The sequence below is a fragment of the Poecilia formosa genome, unplaced genomic scaffold (genome assembly GCF_000485575.1).
Source record: "Poecilia formosa unplaced genomic scaffold, Poecilia_formosa-5.1.2 Scaffold307, whole genome shotgun sequence".
NCBI classification, from domain to species: Eukaryota; Metazoa; Chordata; class Actinopteri; order Cyprinodontiformes; family Poeciliidae; genus Poecilia; species Poecilia formosa.
Window position 1 is genome coordinate 411,109 of NW_006800246.1, and position 14,876 is coordinate 425,984.

The window sequence follows — 14,876 nt, forward strand, 5'->3', positions numbered from 1 at the left end:
TGTGTGTGTGTGTGTGTGTGTGTGTGTGTGTTACCCATAGCAGCCAGTGAAGGTGGGCAGGGCCAGTACTCTGTCTCAATCTTGGAGGGCTGGTTGGGGTCTGGAGGCTGGGCGGCGGGGAACTTGGCAGACTGAATGACCCCACTGCCCTCTGACGGTTTGTTAAGGTCTGCGGGGCGAACAGCATCTGAGTGACAACAGCAGCAACAACAACAACAGCTTCATAGAAAAAAGACAGAAAAAAAGACAGAGAGAAACAAGAGCTCACCATGTTTGTAGATCGGAGGCTTCCTGTAGATGTTGGAGCCATTATCTGGAAGTTCAAGAGAAGAAGAACAGCTTCTGTTATCAGATTTATCAGATTTACAGTCTGTGGCAGCAGGAGTGTTTGATCAACACCACACACGTCAGTAAGAACTGCTAAACAAATATTAAATTGTTAAAACAACAACATATATTTCATTTATTGAGCTCTACCTAGAAAAAAAAGTCATCATTGAATGTACTGATACTGTCTTTAGTGTTAAGCTGCAGCTGGGTTTACTTTAGAGTTGTGATGGGAAGTTGCTGCAACGCCCCATGGTGGATGACAGAGGAACTACATGAAAGATTAAAATTTCCAGGATCAAAGAAGACAACATGTCCTTCTAGTATGTATTTGCTGCTTTTATAGTTTTATAGCTCATGTTAGCATTTTAATGAGTATTGAGGGTTTTATACACATTCATCCCTTTCTACCATTGCATGACATTGGACCTGATTCAACACGACTCATCTTGACGGCTCACTGGGTTGCTGGGCCCAACAATTTAAAGTAATACCAGTTATGTCAGGTTGTCTTTCATTTAGTGTGGGGGCTAATATATCTTTAACCAAAGACAGCACTGCAGATGTTCTCTGGATGGAGTCAGTGAGGAATCCAGAAAATAGCCACATTTATTATGTCTGTGCGAGTGTATTTGTGTGTATGTGTGTGTGCGCGCACTAGTTACCTGGTCGATGGAAATGCTGCAGGCTGGTGCTTATCTTGCGACCTGCCTGCAGTTGCAGCGTGGATCCTCCAGGGGAGCCACTGTCGCTCTCTGCTCTGCGACCTTTCACCTGAACAGGAAGCAGCAATCAGATTAAACAGATGAAGCTCTCTCCACAGTTGCAGGAAACAATATCCATGGACAGGCTGGGATGGCTACAGATGTATTCTGGGTAATTCAAAACATTTCTAACAGACAAAAAGTGTCCAACACTTTGACACAAAACTCAGACCTGTTTACACTGGTTTATGGTGTTGGAAGAAAAAACATTAAAAAAAATAAATTCTTTTTTTAATTCAGACACAAATTATTTGTGTCGTGGGAAATCTCAACAGAATGATGCTCAGCTCCAAAATAAAAGTGCTGTTATATATTGCAGTAACAGTTACTATGGACTGAGGAGTTCTATTTCCCGTTTGCTTCAGTTCCCGGCCCTCCAGGCAAACTGCAAATCAGTGTCACATTTCTTTATGAGCAACACAAAGCAGCAATTGATGGTGAAGAATCTGATGAAAAAAATCTGAATGAGTGAAACGACCAAACAGCTGAGGGCAAGACCTTCAAGTGAGGCGTGGGACATATCAGAAGGGTCTCCAGAGGGTCATCTACTGTGTGAGAAACATCACAAAATGACCAAAACAGATTTTTACCAAAATACTCATTTACATGCAGTAAGACTGAGTACAGCAACAAGAACCAACAGGAGTTGCAGAGGCACAGAAACAAGACAACTAAGAAGAAATCTGTCAAAACTCAGTTTCTACAAATAGTAAAAATATCAGTTTACTAGAAAATAATAAGATATTTATAAAGCAGTTCCCAGACCACCCCCAAAAAAACATGTTCACATAGTAACCTACTTAGCTGATAAGGCTAAAATGAAGCCAAATATTTATGTGTTTGGAGGTTTCTTGGAGGCAAACAGGAAAAAGTAAAGTCCTGAAGGATGCCACATGCTGACTGTGCAGTACTACAAGCTAATGCTACAGCAACTTATAAAGGTCAATAAAGCTGCATCTGCAACAGTGAAGCACTTAGCCTCCCAGATGACATAAGCTAAAGCTAACACTACTGTTATCTGTTTAGCTTCACGGACACGGAGAGCTATTATGGTAATCTGACAGTCGGTTTGTGCTCCCATGTCAGGATGTGCTTCTTACTTGCAAAGTTCTGAACCACACAGTGCTCCGATCTACTGTGGTACCAACTACTGAAGGAAAATAATTGAGCCAACAGCTCTAACAGATCCTTAACACTGAAGCAACAAAAGAAACCAGTAACCCCCCTCCGCTACCCCAAAAAACAGAAACATGAAACATTTCCCGTGGTATCAAAAAGTAACAGTTTTCCTCTTTGAAATTCTATGAAAGGTTTGTCTTTGAATAAAACCAGGAGGCTGGCATCAGGTATGGCTGAGAGAACATTTGAGACACCTTCCAGCAAGAAAATATTCCTGGAGTGGATCAGAAATGCTAAGACAGCGTCTATAGCAACATAAACAAACTATTAAAGCAGAGGAGAAGCAGAAATCATTACTGAAGTATAATCTGCTGCACAGGATGTACCACTGGCAACTGGCTGAAATTAAACTTATGGGTATAGAATACCCAAACAGTTCCAATCAAACAAACAGCCAGCACACTGTGCAGAAACTTGAATATCTCTGTGTGGATATAATTATAAATATTTTATGTATATATGTGCAGTATGGTGCCATAGTTGTCTTGCAACAAAACAGTCCTGGACTTGAATCAACGTTGGGGCCTTGCTGTATGTTCTCATGGACACATTCATTTTTTTCTAGGAATTCCAGGTTTTTCCTTACAGTTCAAAAACATGAACTACAGTAAATGATCACTGGGACAATGCATGCATGGCTTTCTGTCTGGAGTTGAACTGTCCAAGGTGTATCCTGCCTCTCACCCATTGACTTCTCAAGGCAGAAAACAGTGATGACAGTGGGAACAAAAAAGTTACAATTCACGACTTAATCTGAAGCAAACACATCAGAGGAAGACATAAACTGTAGCATCTATACAGCTTGTAGCAGATCCTACCTCAGGAGACCTGGAGGGAGACATGGCAGGAGGGGACATAGAGCGCTGCAAAGACAAAAAGATTACCACTTAATGGTTAAGTACTCTGGTACTAATTCTCTAAACCTGTAGAAACATTACAGGTGTAGAGCAGTCTAAGTGTACTTATGCATGCAAGGTAAGCAGGTCTCCCATTACTGCTACCCATGTAATGGTGTGTGTGTGTGTGTGTGTGTGTACCTCTCTGCGTGGCGGGTCAAGTGGTGAGAAGCTCAGGTGGGGCTGATAGGTCATCAAGTCGGGCCTTTCCACCTGCAGGATGGCTTTATCTCTGGGCAGTGCTGCAAGGTCTTTGTAGCCAACCATCTGGTCATTCAGACGAGCCTAAGCACACACACACACACGCACACACACACACACACACACACACACACACACACACACACACACACACACACACACGCACACACACATAGAGTATTTCACTGCTAGTAAGAGGAATGTGTTGCAGACAGAAGATAGAGGAATTTCAGCAACAACAGCAATTTGTATGCAAGTGGCTTTGAAGAACACGAAGTCTGCAGCATACAGTCTCTGAGATAGACTCAGGTAGTCTATGAAGCATTTATTATCATGAAACCCAGAACTAAACCTGACGTTGCATCACTCAGATCCTGCACACAAAGAAAACCTGACAGAGATGTCTATTTTTCCAAATGAAAGAAGGAACATGTCTATGTTGTATTTACCATAATGCCAGTGGCAGGAGACCCCGGAGCGCTCGGGCCCCTAGATGATGGAAGGTTAACAGGAGTTACACGCCCCTCCACCTGCAAGAACAGTCAGAAACATTCAGATGTTTCAGCTGGTTCCAAACTCACAAGTCCCAAACATTTTTTTCCCTTTTAACTGTTACTGATGATACAGGAAAATGAATTACCTTTTGCATGGCTGTAGAGAGACTGCCCTTCTGCTCAGTTTAAACCAGCTGGGGGAGGATAGGAGGACAGACAGTGAGTCAGTGACATCTTCCCTTCCCAACATGTCACCAGAGCCTGGCATTTTAGCATGAATGAGTTCTGGACTGACTCATTTAGATCCTGATTCTGAGTGAGAAGCATATTACGACATTTTCTTCCCACAGCTGAACATCATGAAGGGTGAGATTTTAAAAAGCTCTCTGTTATTATCCAACAGCAAAACAGCCTGGCTTTTAACCAGAAACAGGAAGCAACATAGAGACACAGTTACTTAAAAACATTCGTGCTAGAAGAATGTAAGACACCATGTGTTCATGAAAAAGACTGATTGAAAGGTTGGCTGACTAGTTGTAGCAGAGAATATCCATGTTTGATTCCTTCCCTTATAATTTGTCAGGGGGAAAGAGAAAAATGGTGGCATAAACCAGACAATTTTCTTATGTTTAAGCTTTTTCCATGGAAAAGCTTTTTCCATGGAAAAAGCTTAAACATAAAGTTTAACAGCATTTTTATTATTATTTTATATGTTGAGAACTGTAAAAAAAAATCTGGCAAAGGCAAGTTTAGTGACTGATCAGTTTTTGATCAAATCAACCAGTTAATATTTTGTTCTCAACAATGGCAGCAGATGTCATTTTGTTATTTACACTTTGTTATTCTGTACTTCGGCAGCTTGGCTCATTTTGTACATGCTGTGGAGAATTAGCCATTCTCCATGCTGAGTTCTTGATGTGTGAAGTTAAATTAGAGTCAGTGAGTTGAATTCATGAATTCCATTTATTAATACCAAAATACAGATGGTCCATTTCACATGCTACCTTTAAGAGCTAGCAAGACAAAAATGGCACCCAAGAACAGTTGGTGATCTGCTTTGTTAGCCTCTGTCTAAGCTACGCCCCGAAGAGGGCGTTACCTAGTGAGTCATCCCTTACCCCTAGCTCTCATTTGCATTTCCTAACATGTAATTTCCTTTATGTTTAGCTTAGCAACTAGCTAACAGATAGAAGAAAAACACAGAATTATTTATTCTCAATAATGATCGGATCAATAATTCATAAATCATTTTCTAGAATCTTTTTACATGAATCATAAGTTTATTTCACAGTGGGGGAGTCGGCATTTGATTCCAGGTTCTTCCTGCCACATGTTGATGTGCCACTGGGTAAGACACATGATGTTGGCAAAACCTAATAGGATTAAATATGACGTGTGTGTGTTTAGTTTCTTATAAGCAAAACACTGAAGTGATGCTCTGATTGTTAAAAAGGATTTAAAATTTCAACAATATTTCCTATAATCTTGTCACAAACACATCCATAAGTCATTGCTAAATGCCTTGCTAAGCAGCATTAGTGGATGCTGTGCTCCATCTGAGCTGTGTTACAGAACCAGCACTCCAGTTTCAAACCTTCATTCTCACATGGACAGTTTGTCCCTGAGGTGAACGAGGACACAACGGGGCAAGGAGGCTGAGACGCCATTGAGTCAGTTTCAGGGCTGGCTGTTATCCGAGCCTCCTCTAGGGACAGCTCAGGGTGGATGAGTGGGGGGGGAGGCGCTGCGTTCACAGTAACTACACCTTATATCTTAAGAACATGAGGGCCTGTCTGCTAATGCTTCGCCGAGGGGTTAAAGCTTCCAGACTTCCTGTGAAGCAGCTTTTTTCATTTGCCTCCCTCCTCCCCTCCTGTTTATCAGCTCCTCCAGCCGGGCCAACGCCCAGGCGCTCCTCAACTGTTACTGCTGTGGTTACACTCCTCCCTCCAGAGGGACGACGGAACACAGCCAGCAGCATCCAGCAGCTCATGTCTGCAACCTAAAGCTGCTGAGGTATCAGCCAGAGAGGAGCTCCCTGCTGGCCTCACCTGACCCCAACCTGAGCAGACCGGGAAGAATCGTTCACCAGACACTGTCTGTCAAAATACCACAACACTTCACGGTGAACAAGCACCTCCATAAACAAACATTATACCAGGAGAAGAAGAGCTGGAGGAGGAAGAAAAAAAACAAAAGGTGTGTTTGATGCTAAGGAGGTTATTTGACTATTGGAGTAGGAATCCATCTCAAACTGTTGGATTAAAGCTAAACTCTCAATGTTAGCTCAGGTTAGCATAAAAATGAAAATTAGCTTGTGTGCAGGGCTGGAATGATTAAAAATGAATACATTTTTGAAATAATCATTAATTAATTTAGTAATCAATTAATCGTTAACTGGTGGATGCAAACTCAAAACACTCATTTGTTAAAAAAATGACATCAGAGCAGTAATTAAGCCAAAACTGTACTAAAAACATCTACATTTTGCAACTGAGCTAAAAAATAAAAATAAAAAAAATGTCTTTGTGTAAATGTCTTCTGAACTCATTAATTCGGAGCTTTAGCTTCACCTGGTTCAAATTCTGAAGAAAAAAAAACACCTTTTCCTGTCCAGTTATTAATCAGTTAATCCAAAAAAAATAAATAAATAAAAATCACCAGATCAGCCCCACAGTTTCACATGGTGATGTTTTAGCTGCAGATGCATCCTTTGCTACAATGATAAGGTGTTCACTAAAGGAATGCTGTTAATTAATTTTAAGCAATAAAATGTTGATTTTGTTGTTTAAAACAGGAATTTGTTTATTTGCATATTTTAATGTATTTCTATTATATACAAAAGGGATAAGTTGTTGAATAAAAAATCTGTGGTATATGCCATTTTTTAGTCCAAAAAATCCATTCATTGTCACAACAATTGATAGAATAATCGATTATTATATTAATTGTAGGTTGCAGGCAGCCCTAACTGTGTGTCAGAACATCACATCTGTAAGCATCAGTAACACACACATCCCAGCAGCTGTGTTTTGCAAATTTAAGTTTCTATGGATAACTTTTTGTTTATGTCATTTCTTTGTTGTCACTATTTAATCCATGTGGTGAATTGTTTCCATAGCACTTTTTCTGTATCTTTTTGGTCATTTAAATTTTTTTTAATAATTTTTTTTTATCAGTGTATGTGACTGCACTTGTAGTAGCACTGGTGCTTTGCAGAAAGAAGGTTCTGGGTTCGAATCCCAGCCTGGGGTCTTTCAGCATGGAGTTCACATGTTCTCCCTGTGCATGTGTGGGTTCTTCCTGGGTACTCTGGTTTCCTCCCACAGGAAACAGTCAAAAACATCCATGTATTACTTAGAATCTTTAAACTTCCCTTAAGTGTGAGGTGAAGAGTTGCATTGCCCTGTGATGGACTGGCACCTGTCCAGGGTGAACCACACCCTTTGCTCCATGACTGCTGGACAGACCCATCAGTTTTTGCTTGTTGCCGTTTTTATTTTTTAGTTCTTTAGTCTATGTGTTGTCACTTCCTGTGTACCGTCATTACGCCTCCTTGTGTTTGGTGGCTCAGTTCTGTGCAGGCTTCTCGCTCTTTGGGCCTCTTTAAACATTGCAAAGCAGAAGATTTTAGTTTAAATAATCTATAATCAATAGGAATATCGATTCCCTGTTGTTTCCCCTTTGTATATTAAGGTTTAAAACAACCAAAAGTGAAGCAACAAAGATATGTTTGGGTCATTAAATCCACACTAACCTGTAGCTGGTAACTGTAAAGTGGGTAAAACTACTGAGTAATAATGTGTGTGTGTGCCTGACAGTGATCTAAGCAGCTGCAGTCTGAGTGTCTGTACGGCTGATAGTCTTATCACCGAGAGCTTTTAGCTGCCAGAAAGCCAGTGATGGAGCTCGGCTCAGGGTGTGTGTGCTCCATAATGGGACACACACTTACAAGAGACCGGCTGAATGTACAAAGTCAGGCAGGAAGGATGTTTCCCACATTACTGGGTCCATTCAACAACTATAGTCCATCTATGAATACTGACCAAGCTTAGTGAAATCCTCTAATCCACCAAAAACAGTCGCTTCATCTGTACATGTTTCATTTGTTTTCACAACATAAAAAACTGAGACCAATTTATGTTGTTACTTTTAATTTGATTAAAACAAGATTGTCTGTTTCAACTCTGCACTAAAAGATGTCTGGGACAGAATTTTTTTCTCTATGGTTCAAATCTTTCGATTCTGCTTCACAAATATCAGCAGTCACCATGTTTAAACACATTTTTTAGATAATGTGTTCATCTAAAAACAATCTAGATTGTGCTTATATTTTAGAAGCAAATGAAATTTGAGACAATTAAATGCATGTGATCTATCTTTGATACATGAAAAATGAAATGAATTAGATGTGTTTTCAAGAACTCTTGGTATCTTGTGAAAAAGATTTGCAGCTTTTATGTTTCATTTCACTCAACTTTCAGTTCTTTTGACCTTAGTTTTCAAAGTTTTGAGTGAAAACTAATCAAGGTTAAAATTTTATAGTTATAAACAATTTCTTTATTTTGTTCCTTTAGCTCTCCTGAACTTTTAACATTTAATTAATAAATATTAAAAAACAGATTTATATGGAAATGGGATCGCTAACCATTTCTTTGAATCCGTAATCTATCATTCCTCACCCTGACATCTGAATTCAGCATGAATGAGTTACACAAACCTCCCAGTTTAACCCATCAGGAAGGATCCCGTTCCCCGCTGCTGCAGCCTGAGGTCTGCGGGTTTGGTGATGGCAGCAGCAGGGTGAACATCTTCTGGAGATGTTCGAACCAGACAAAAGCCCATGTGAAGGCCTTCCCCTCACAATTAGATGCGATGTACTGCTAAAGTGACGTTTCAACACATCTAATTCATTTTGTTCGGTCCACCTGATCCCCGAGCAGAACCCCCGCCACGAGGCCCGGAACCTTCACCTGCACGCGCAAACAAGCCCCATTTGGTTTGTTTTCCGTCGATAAACGACGGTGAATAAGAGGCGCGCGGAGGATGCTGCGGGTTATGTGCGGGATGCGGGGATGCGGGTGACGAGAGAGGAGGAAGGACTGATGAAAGAACAGACGGAGAAGACGGTCCTACCTGGAAACAGCGGCCCGAAGCTCAGAGTGAAAACATCCAGCAGAGAAGCCGAGCCGCTCGGAGCGATGCAGGAGGAGGGAGAAGAGGAGAGGAGGAGGAGGAGGAGGAGGAGGAAGAGAGGAGGCTGTTTTCCTGTTGCTCTGTCGTGGGCCGGTCCACTATGTGCTGAAGGGGGGAAGAGAACAAGCAGCAATGTCCCCCAGTGGGCACGCGCTCCGTCCTCCTGCAGCTCGAGCACGGTCACCAGTCACAACTCAGGCATGTTTACGTCACCAGGCTGCTGTCCCTGCGCGGGATGTCCTGAGATGGGACGAGCCCATCATACAGCAGTGAGGCGACAAACAGTGGGACTCTATGGAAAGCCACTTTTGCTTTAAATCTGGCTACAAAGGTCACATAAAAAACTCGTGACACCATTCCATGACGCCTGATACAGCGTTCAACGACCAGAATAAATGCCAAAATGTTCACTATTCAGAAGATAGTGTCAAACGGCGTTTTGAAGGGATTTTACAGCGTGACTTTTATCTAGACATTTAATAAAAGTGACACTTTTGACTTTCTATAGTACCTAGCTTGAAGGTTTCCTTTATTAGGAGATATGGCTCTCTGCCCAGGATGGCATAGCTTCAGGGGAGTGATGGGATGGTTAATTCCTGAACATTTGCTGAATTGGCAAGAATTATACAAACCGCTACTTCTATCAAGTCAAAGTTAGGTTTTACCAAGCCCCGCCCAGAAACGCCCCTCGACAGTCCCACGTGGCTGCATGTCTCACAAACAAAGCCTTGCAGGGCTTAGTTTCTATGTGTAAACATGGCGTCTTTCGTTTCAACTGACTCTCTACAAAGTATTTCTGAGTCGATTAGTGTAGCATTTCTGCCGGATTTTCAAAAAATATCAGCCATGACAATGGACAGGGGAACAAACAAGTTCATATCATCTTTTTTGGACGACATAAAGATGTTTGAGCCACGGGATGCCTCCAACATTGTGCGCGTCGCAGCTAAATGCTACCGATCAATGAGGAAAACAGCAGATCCTCACACCTCAGCATAAATATAGCTGTGGACAAGATCACTGATGCCTATTGTTCTTGCAAGGCTGGGTAAGTCGGGCATTCATGGTTTTGATGGTTACTTTTGAAATCAGTGATTTCTGTTGTTGGCAAATGTTTGAGTGTGCCTAGGCCTGTTACTCGGTGCTAGCGTGGCTAACACGATTACAGTTTCGTAAAAAGCCTCTTCAGGTCAAATAAAATCCTTAATGCATGTCAGATACGGTACACATTGCATACTGATCTGTTCAGCTAACGTAAGACTGTAACACAGTCTTCAGGGTGTAGAAGTTGTATCGGTACTGCCATTATGCTGTACTTAGCTAAAAGGTTTTCATAATGAATGTGTTTATTATTGACTTTCCTTCAGACTTGGGGGTCATTGTTCACACATTATAGGCCTCCTTAATACCTTACAATATTTCAAGCTTCATAATTCAAAAGGGATCGGGAGGTGCTGGTGCCACAAGACCGGGCGAGAGGCGGGTCATCCTGGACAGGTCGCCAGTCTGTCGCAGGGCCACTCAAAATATCCCCATTCACTAAACACATAGAAAGCAAAGTAATAATACTTACACCAGCACACACTCCTTTATTTTTATTGATCTTACGACGGTTGAGCTGCAAATGCGGTCGTGCACAAGTTTTGAGCCAAGCTAGGCATTCCGTATCAGATTTGGGAAATCTGTGAATTTTATCTCCACAAATATGATCAGGATACCTGACATCGCCTGTACAGATTCCCCACTGACAGTGGAGAACCATTCTTATTTGAGTTCTGTCGCAAAACCTTTGATTGTGTAGATTGTGGTCTGCTAGTCCACAATCTACATTAGCATTGTGTATACTACTTTAGCTTTTGTTTGTGAGACGGTCAAGCACGTGGTAGCTGCGCAGTGACGTCAAATGGGCATTAGCCAATGAAACTCGGACCCTGTGGTAAGGTCCATTGGACCCAGATGCATCAAGTTGATGTAGAAGTATTTAAGAAAAAAAATAGAGAGTGAGAATAAGTTGTTGGGGAGCTTGATTACTAAACAAGGAGCGGATGGCTCAACAAGAAACAAGTGGCAATTTAATTCCCATTCGGAATAAATAAAGTATTTTTGAATTGAATTTGAGGTGTGAAGGTAGTGCATTAGGCTTGTTGAGGAGAGAGAGAGAGAAAAAATGGCATAGGGGGCGAGGGAGAGAGCCAGTAAACGCAAGAGAAGAAGAAGGCCTGGGACGTCACGAAGTGTCATAGTTTAACACGAAGACTTAGAACGTTCAGATGACTCACTCTGTGGCCGAAAAGGCTCAAGTGAACAATGTTACATGTCTCACTCCAGTAACTGAATTTTTAAATAGACTTTTAACAGGACTACTTGTAGCAGCTTGATGAAGACTGTTATAACACCAAAATATTACGCTGTCCTAATTTGAAGACTGTGTTTTACAACTCCGGTTTTAGCCCGACACATAGTGATACATCTTGCCATATAGACTATCTTTGTTTGGAATAAGATGGCGTCGCATGAGGGACTAGCAGCTCTGGTAGGACTTTAATCAGAAACTGTTGTGTTTTCATGTACTGTGTGTGGTGTGTCTGTCTGTGAGCTGGTCCTGGTTAAAGGACACGGAGTCCCTGTGTGGAAAAAAACACAGTAGGGTGCGAGTTTAAGCGAAGAACCGCGAGAATTCACGAAAACACGTGTTGAGACTGACAAGCAGAAAAATAGTGGTCTGTGAGGAACTGCATGTCCAGATTCAGAGGACGTTTCCCCTGAAGCTGGGAGCTTCCTGATCACAGGTCCAACGTTTCAGTGTTCTGGTCTTCATAATGGCTTCATAATGGTTCTCTGATGGTTTTTACACTGGTTTCATGGTGGTGTTTTAGGTAAAATTGGGAGGGAGCCCACTACTTCAGATGAGCAGCAGTCCCACCCATGGCTCCCACCAGTGATCCCCTCATCTCCTCTGGAAAAATATTTTTCCAGCTGTCCCAAGCAGCCCAAAGGGGGAATATTCAGATACACTTGTAATCTCACCATTACAAGTTGCATTCCCATCTCTGTTTTTGTTTTTATTTCTTCTTTGATTTACTTTTATTGGAGTCTTGCAGTGAAATTTCGCTCAATATGTATATGCAGTTGAATGACAACAAAGCCCCATGTTCTATACATTCCACCGCATATGCTGTCAGACTGCTGGCAGTGTTAGACAAGCTCTGCACTGGTGGCAACACGATTCATTTAAAGTTCTTGATAGTCCAGGAAACACACACACACAGAATCACAACTACTGAAACACACACTCTGATTCCACTCTGGCTGCTGCATCCATCTAAACAGGAGTGTGTGTGTGTGTGTGTTTGTTTCCAGGGGGTGGAGGGAGCTTCGGCGGCTGCACACGCTCTGTCTCTGCCGGCGGAAGCTTACGGAAATGACGTGAGTGTCTTCTGTCAGATCCAGATCTGGATGTGTGGGTGAAACACTGATCCACCTTTCTGCTCTTTCAGCCCCGGCTTGAAGTCATGTGGGCGATGAAGGCCTACAACCACGCAGAGGTCTACTTCAATGTAACGATCCCACTGCCCCGCTAAGAACCGATCACACCACGGCGTTCCCTTCCAGATTCCAACATTTTCTCCTTCTCTTTCAGCTCATCTCATCCGTCGATCCCAAGTTCCTGAAGCTGACAAAGGTGGACGACCAGATCTACTCGAGTTTCAGAGAAACCTTCAAAGACCTGGATGTGAAGCGGCTGAAAGAGGAGGACCTGAAGTCAGACAAAGCCAAGCAGGTCAGTTTGGTTCTGCTGCAGCGGAATGTTCCAGAGGATTCCTGGTTTCTCAGTCCGTTTCTCAGTCATATCGAAGACATTCTATAAAAAAAAACAAAACATGAGACTTCAGGGATCATAACGTCTGCAGTGAAACAAGAAATATTAATCTAAAGTGAATAATAACTTGATGAGATTTGCATGATTGATTTTTCTTGTTGATCCAACTGATGAATATGAACGTCATCCCACTGCTGCTGCACGCCCAGACCTGGCGCCCCTTCTGCAACCAGTTTGAGGGAATCGTGGAGGACTTCAACTACGGCACCCTGCTGCGTCTGGACTGTGAGAAGGACTACAGCGAGGACAACACCATATTTGGTGAGTTGGAGTGTCTCAGTGGACCAAAGGCGTCTCTCAGGGCAGAAAGTGAATATCGTGTTTTTGGTGATTTCAGCCACCAGAGTCCAGTTCTTTGCTGTGGAGATCGCCCGAAACAGAGAAGGCCACAACGACACAGTGTTCACATCCAAACGGGCAAAAAGCTAACCTCCAGTTCAACCAGCAAACACCAGTACGGACCCGTCTCACCCCGCTCACCCTCATCAGATGAACTGCAGGCACTGAGCAGACATTGCATGTTGTCAGTTTGCTCAACGCTGTTCACCATCAAGCTTTTTTATATTTCCTCTTAAGATTTATCCAGCGCTCGCTTCAGATAGAATTGTGTGTAAAAATATAACGTTGGTGGTAATTGGAATAAATAAGCAGTTTACCGCAGTGTGTCCGGTCTGTTGTTTGTAGCTCCAGAAGGAAAGACGGAAGAAATCAGAGGAATGAACTGACTAATATGCTGAGGAAAAGATTTCACGTTAGCTAATTGTGCTAATGGTTAGTGTCTGGCAGGAGATTCTGCAGCATCCGCTGTACAACCAAATAGTGACCTCCCATTGGCCATCAGATTGCTCAACACCAATAATCCCCCACTAAGACCATTTCAAAATGCTATGTTTTATATATATGTATTTATTTTATTCATCTTTTGTCTTACCTGCACCAGTTTATATATATATATATATATATATATGCCCACTTATAGATTTTTCAGTATTTTTTCTGTATTCTCTGGTACCCAAGCATTTTGTTGCCAAATTCACTGTTGTCTTTGTGCAATGACAAAGTAATTAAGTCTAAAAACACAATTTTACCAATAATTTTTGTGCAGTTTCTAATTTTCTTATTCACTTGAAATAAGATAAAACAAAATTTTAAGAAACATATAGAAAATTGTTTCAAGTAAATTGCTTATCATTGATGAAAAAGTGATAGTTCCACATAAGTAGAACTAGTAATTTTTTAAAAAACAAACTGACCTTTTTATCTCCAAAATAACTAACACATGATCATTTAATCATTTTTACATTTGTTTCAACATTATTTTAATTTGTAAATTGGCCGGGTTGAAATGGGAGAAATTGCAGACGGAGTGCTGATGAGAATCAGATGGAATTGTAGGAAGGCCCTGGCTGATTAGACACTTAGCTCAAGTCTTTTTACACTGAATATGATCAGGTAACTAAATTTGATCAGTTGCTCCAGCTGATATCCAGCTAGCTAGTTATTTTTTTTGTTAAACAACCAAACCTTTGTTAAACCTGGTGGTGTTTTTCAAAGTGGGGGCTGTGGTTCCTTGGGGGTCCTCAGAATGTTGGAGAGAAGATAAAAAAAATTCAAGTATAAAAATGTACTTTTTTTCATTTTATATATTTTTTGTTTTAATCATAAGATGTATTCTGTTTTTCAATCATAATCAGCTGCCAGTCAAATAGCATAGCTTGCAAATTTCTGACAAGAAAAAGACAGAAGGAATCGACTGCTGAGCATAACCCTACGCACTCCTAGGAAACTGAAATTGGAAAGCAAAAGGCAGCATCTATGTCAAAAGAATGAGACTGAATCAATATCAATTTTGTAGCATTGTGGGTTCTTGCAAAGTGAATCCCTAACAGGAGCTAAAGGTGTTGGCAGGGTTTCCCCCAGTGTATTATAAGCCTGGCGG

At 41.7% G+C, this 14,876-nt stretch overlaps 2 protein-coding genes across 6 annotated transcripts in view; one reads left to right on the top strand and one right to left on the bottom strand.

Moving 5' to 3' along the window:
- dmtn (dematin actin binding protein) overlaps nt 1-9,319 on the bottom strand; it is a 17,227-nt gene extending 7,908 nt beyond the window's left edge. Inside the window, exons 1-8 of one of the 5 annotated variants that reach the window (XM_016661016.1) lie at nt 8,998-9,319; nt 4,008-4,055; nt 3,817-3,897; nt 3,308-3,451; nt 3,089-3,133; nt 993-1,101; nt 269-313; nt 35-187 (exon numbers count right to left, since the gene is read on the bottom strand). In XM_016661016.1, the coding sequence (XP_016516502.1) occupies nt 35-187; nt 269-313; nt 993-1,101; nt 3,089-3,133; nt 3,308-3,451; nt 3,817-3,897; nt 4,008-4,016 (586 nt within the window). In that variant the 5' untranslated portion in view covers nt 4,017-4,055; nt 8,998-9,319. The remainder of the gene's footprint in view (nt 1-34; nt 188-268; nt 314-992; nt 1,102-3,088; nt 3,134-3,307; nt 3,452-3,816; nt 3,898-4,007; nt 4,056-8,997) is intronic. The other 4 variants (XM_016661013.1, XM_016661014.1, XM_016661015.1 and 1 more) reach the window with 4 other exon arrangements.
- Nucleotides 9,320-11,406: 2,087 nt separating this feature from the next.
- On the top strand, nt 11,407-13,597 carry pbdc1 (polysaccharide biosynthesis domain containing 1). Its single transcript, XM_007572729.2, has 6 exons — nt 11,407-11,590; nt 12,418-12,483; nt 12,555-12,614; nt 12,698-12,838; nt 13,087-13,198; nt 13,275-13,597. The coding sequence occupies exons 1-6, from the start codon at nt 11,561-11,563 to the stop codon at nt 13,364-13,366; spliced, it is 501 nt and encodes a 166-aa protein (XP_007572791.1). The 5' UTR covers nt 11,407-11,560; the 3' UTR covers nt 13,367-13,597.
- Nucleotides 13,598-14,876: the final 1,279 nt, after the last annotated feature.

Coding starts and splice junctions, on each gene's coding strand:
- pbdc1 (XM_007572729.2), top strand. CDS start 11,561: ATGGCGTCGCATGAGGGACTAGCAGCTCTG. Junction 12,484..12,554: donor CGGAAGCTTACGGAAATGAC/GTGAGTGTCTTC, acceptor CTGCTCTTTCAG/CCCCGGCTTGAAGTCATGTG. Junction 12,839..13,086: donor AGTCAGACAAAGCCAAGCAG/GTCAGTTTGGTT, acceptor CTGCACGCCCAG/ACCTGGCGCCCCTTCTGCAA.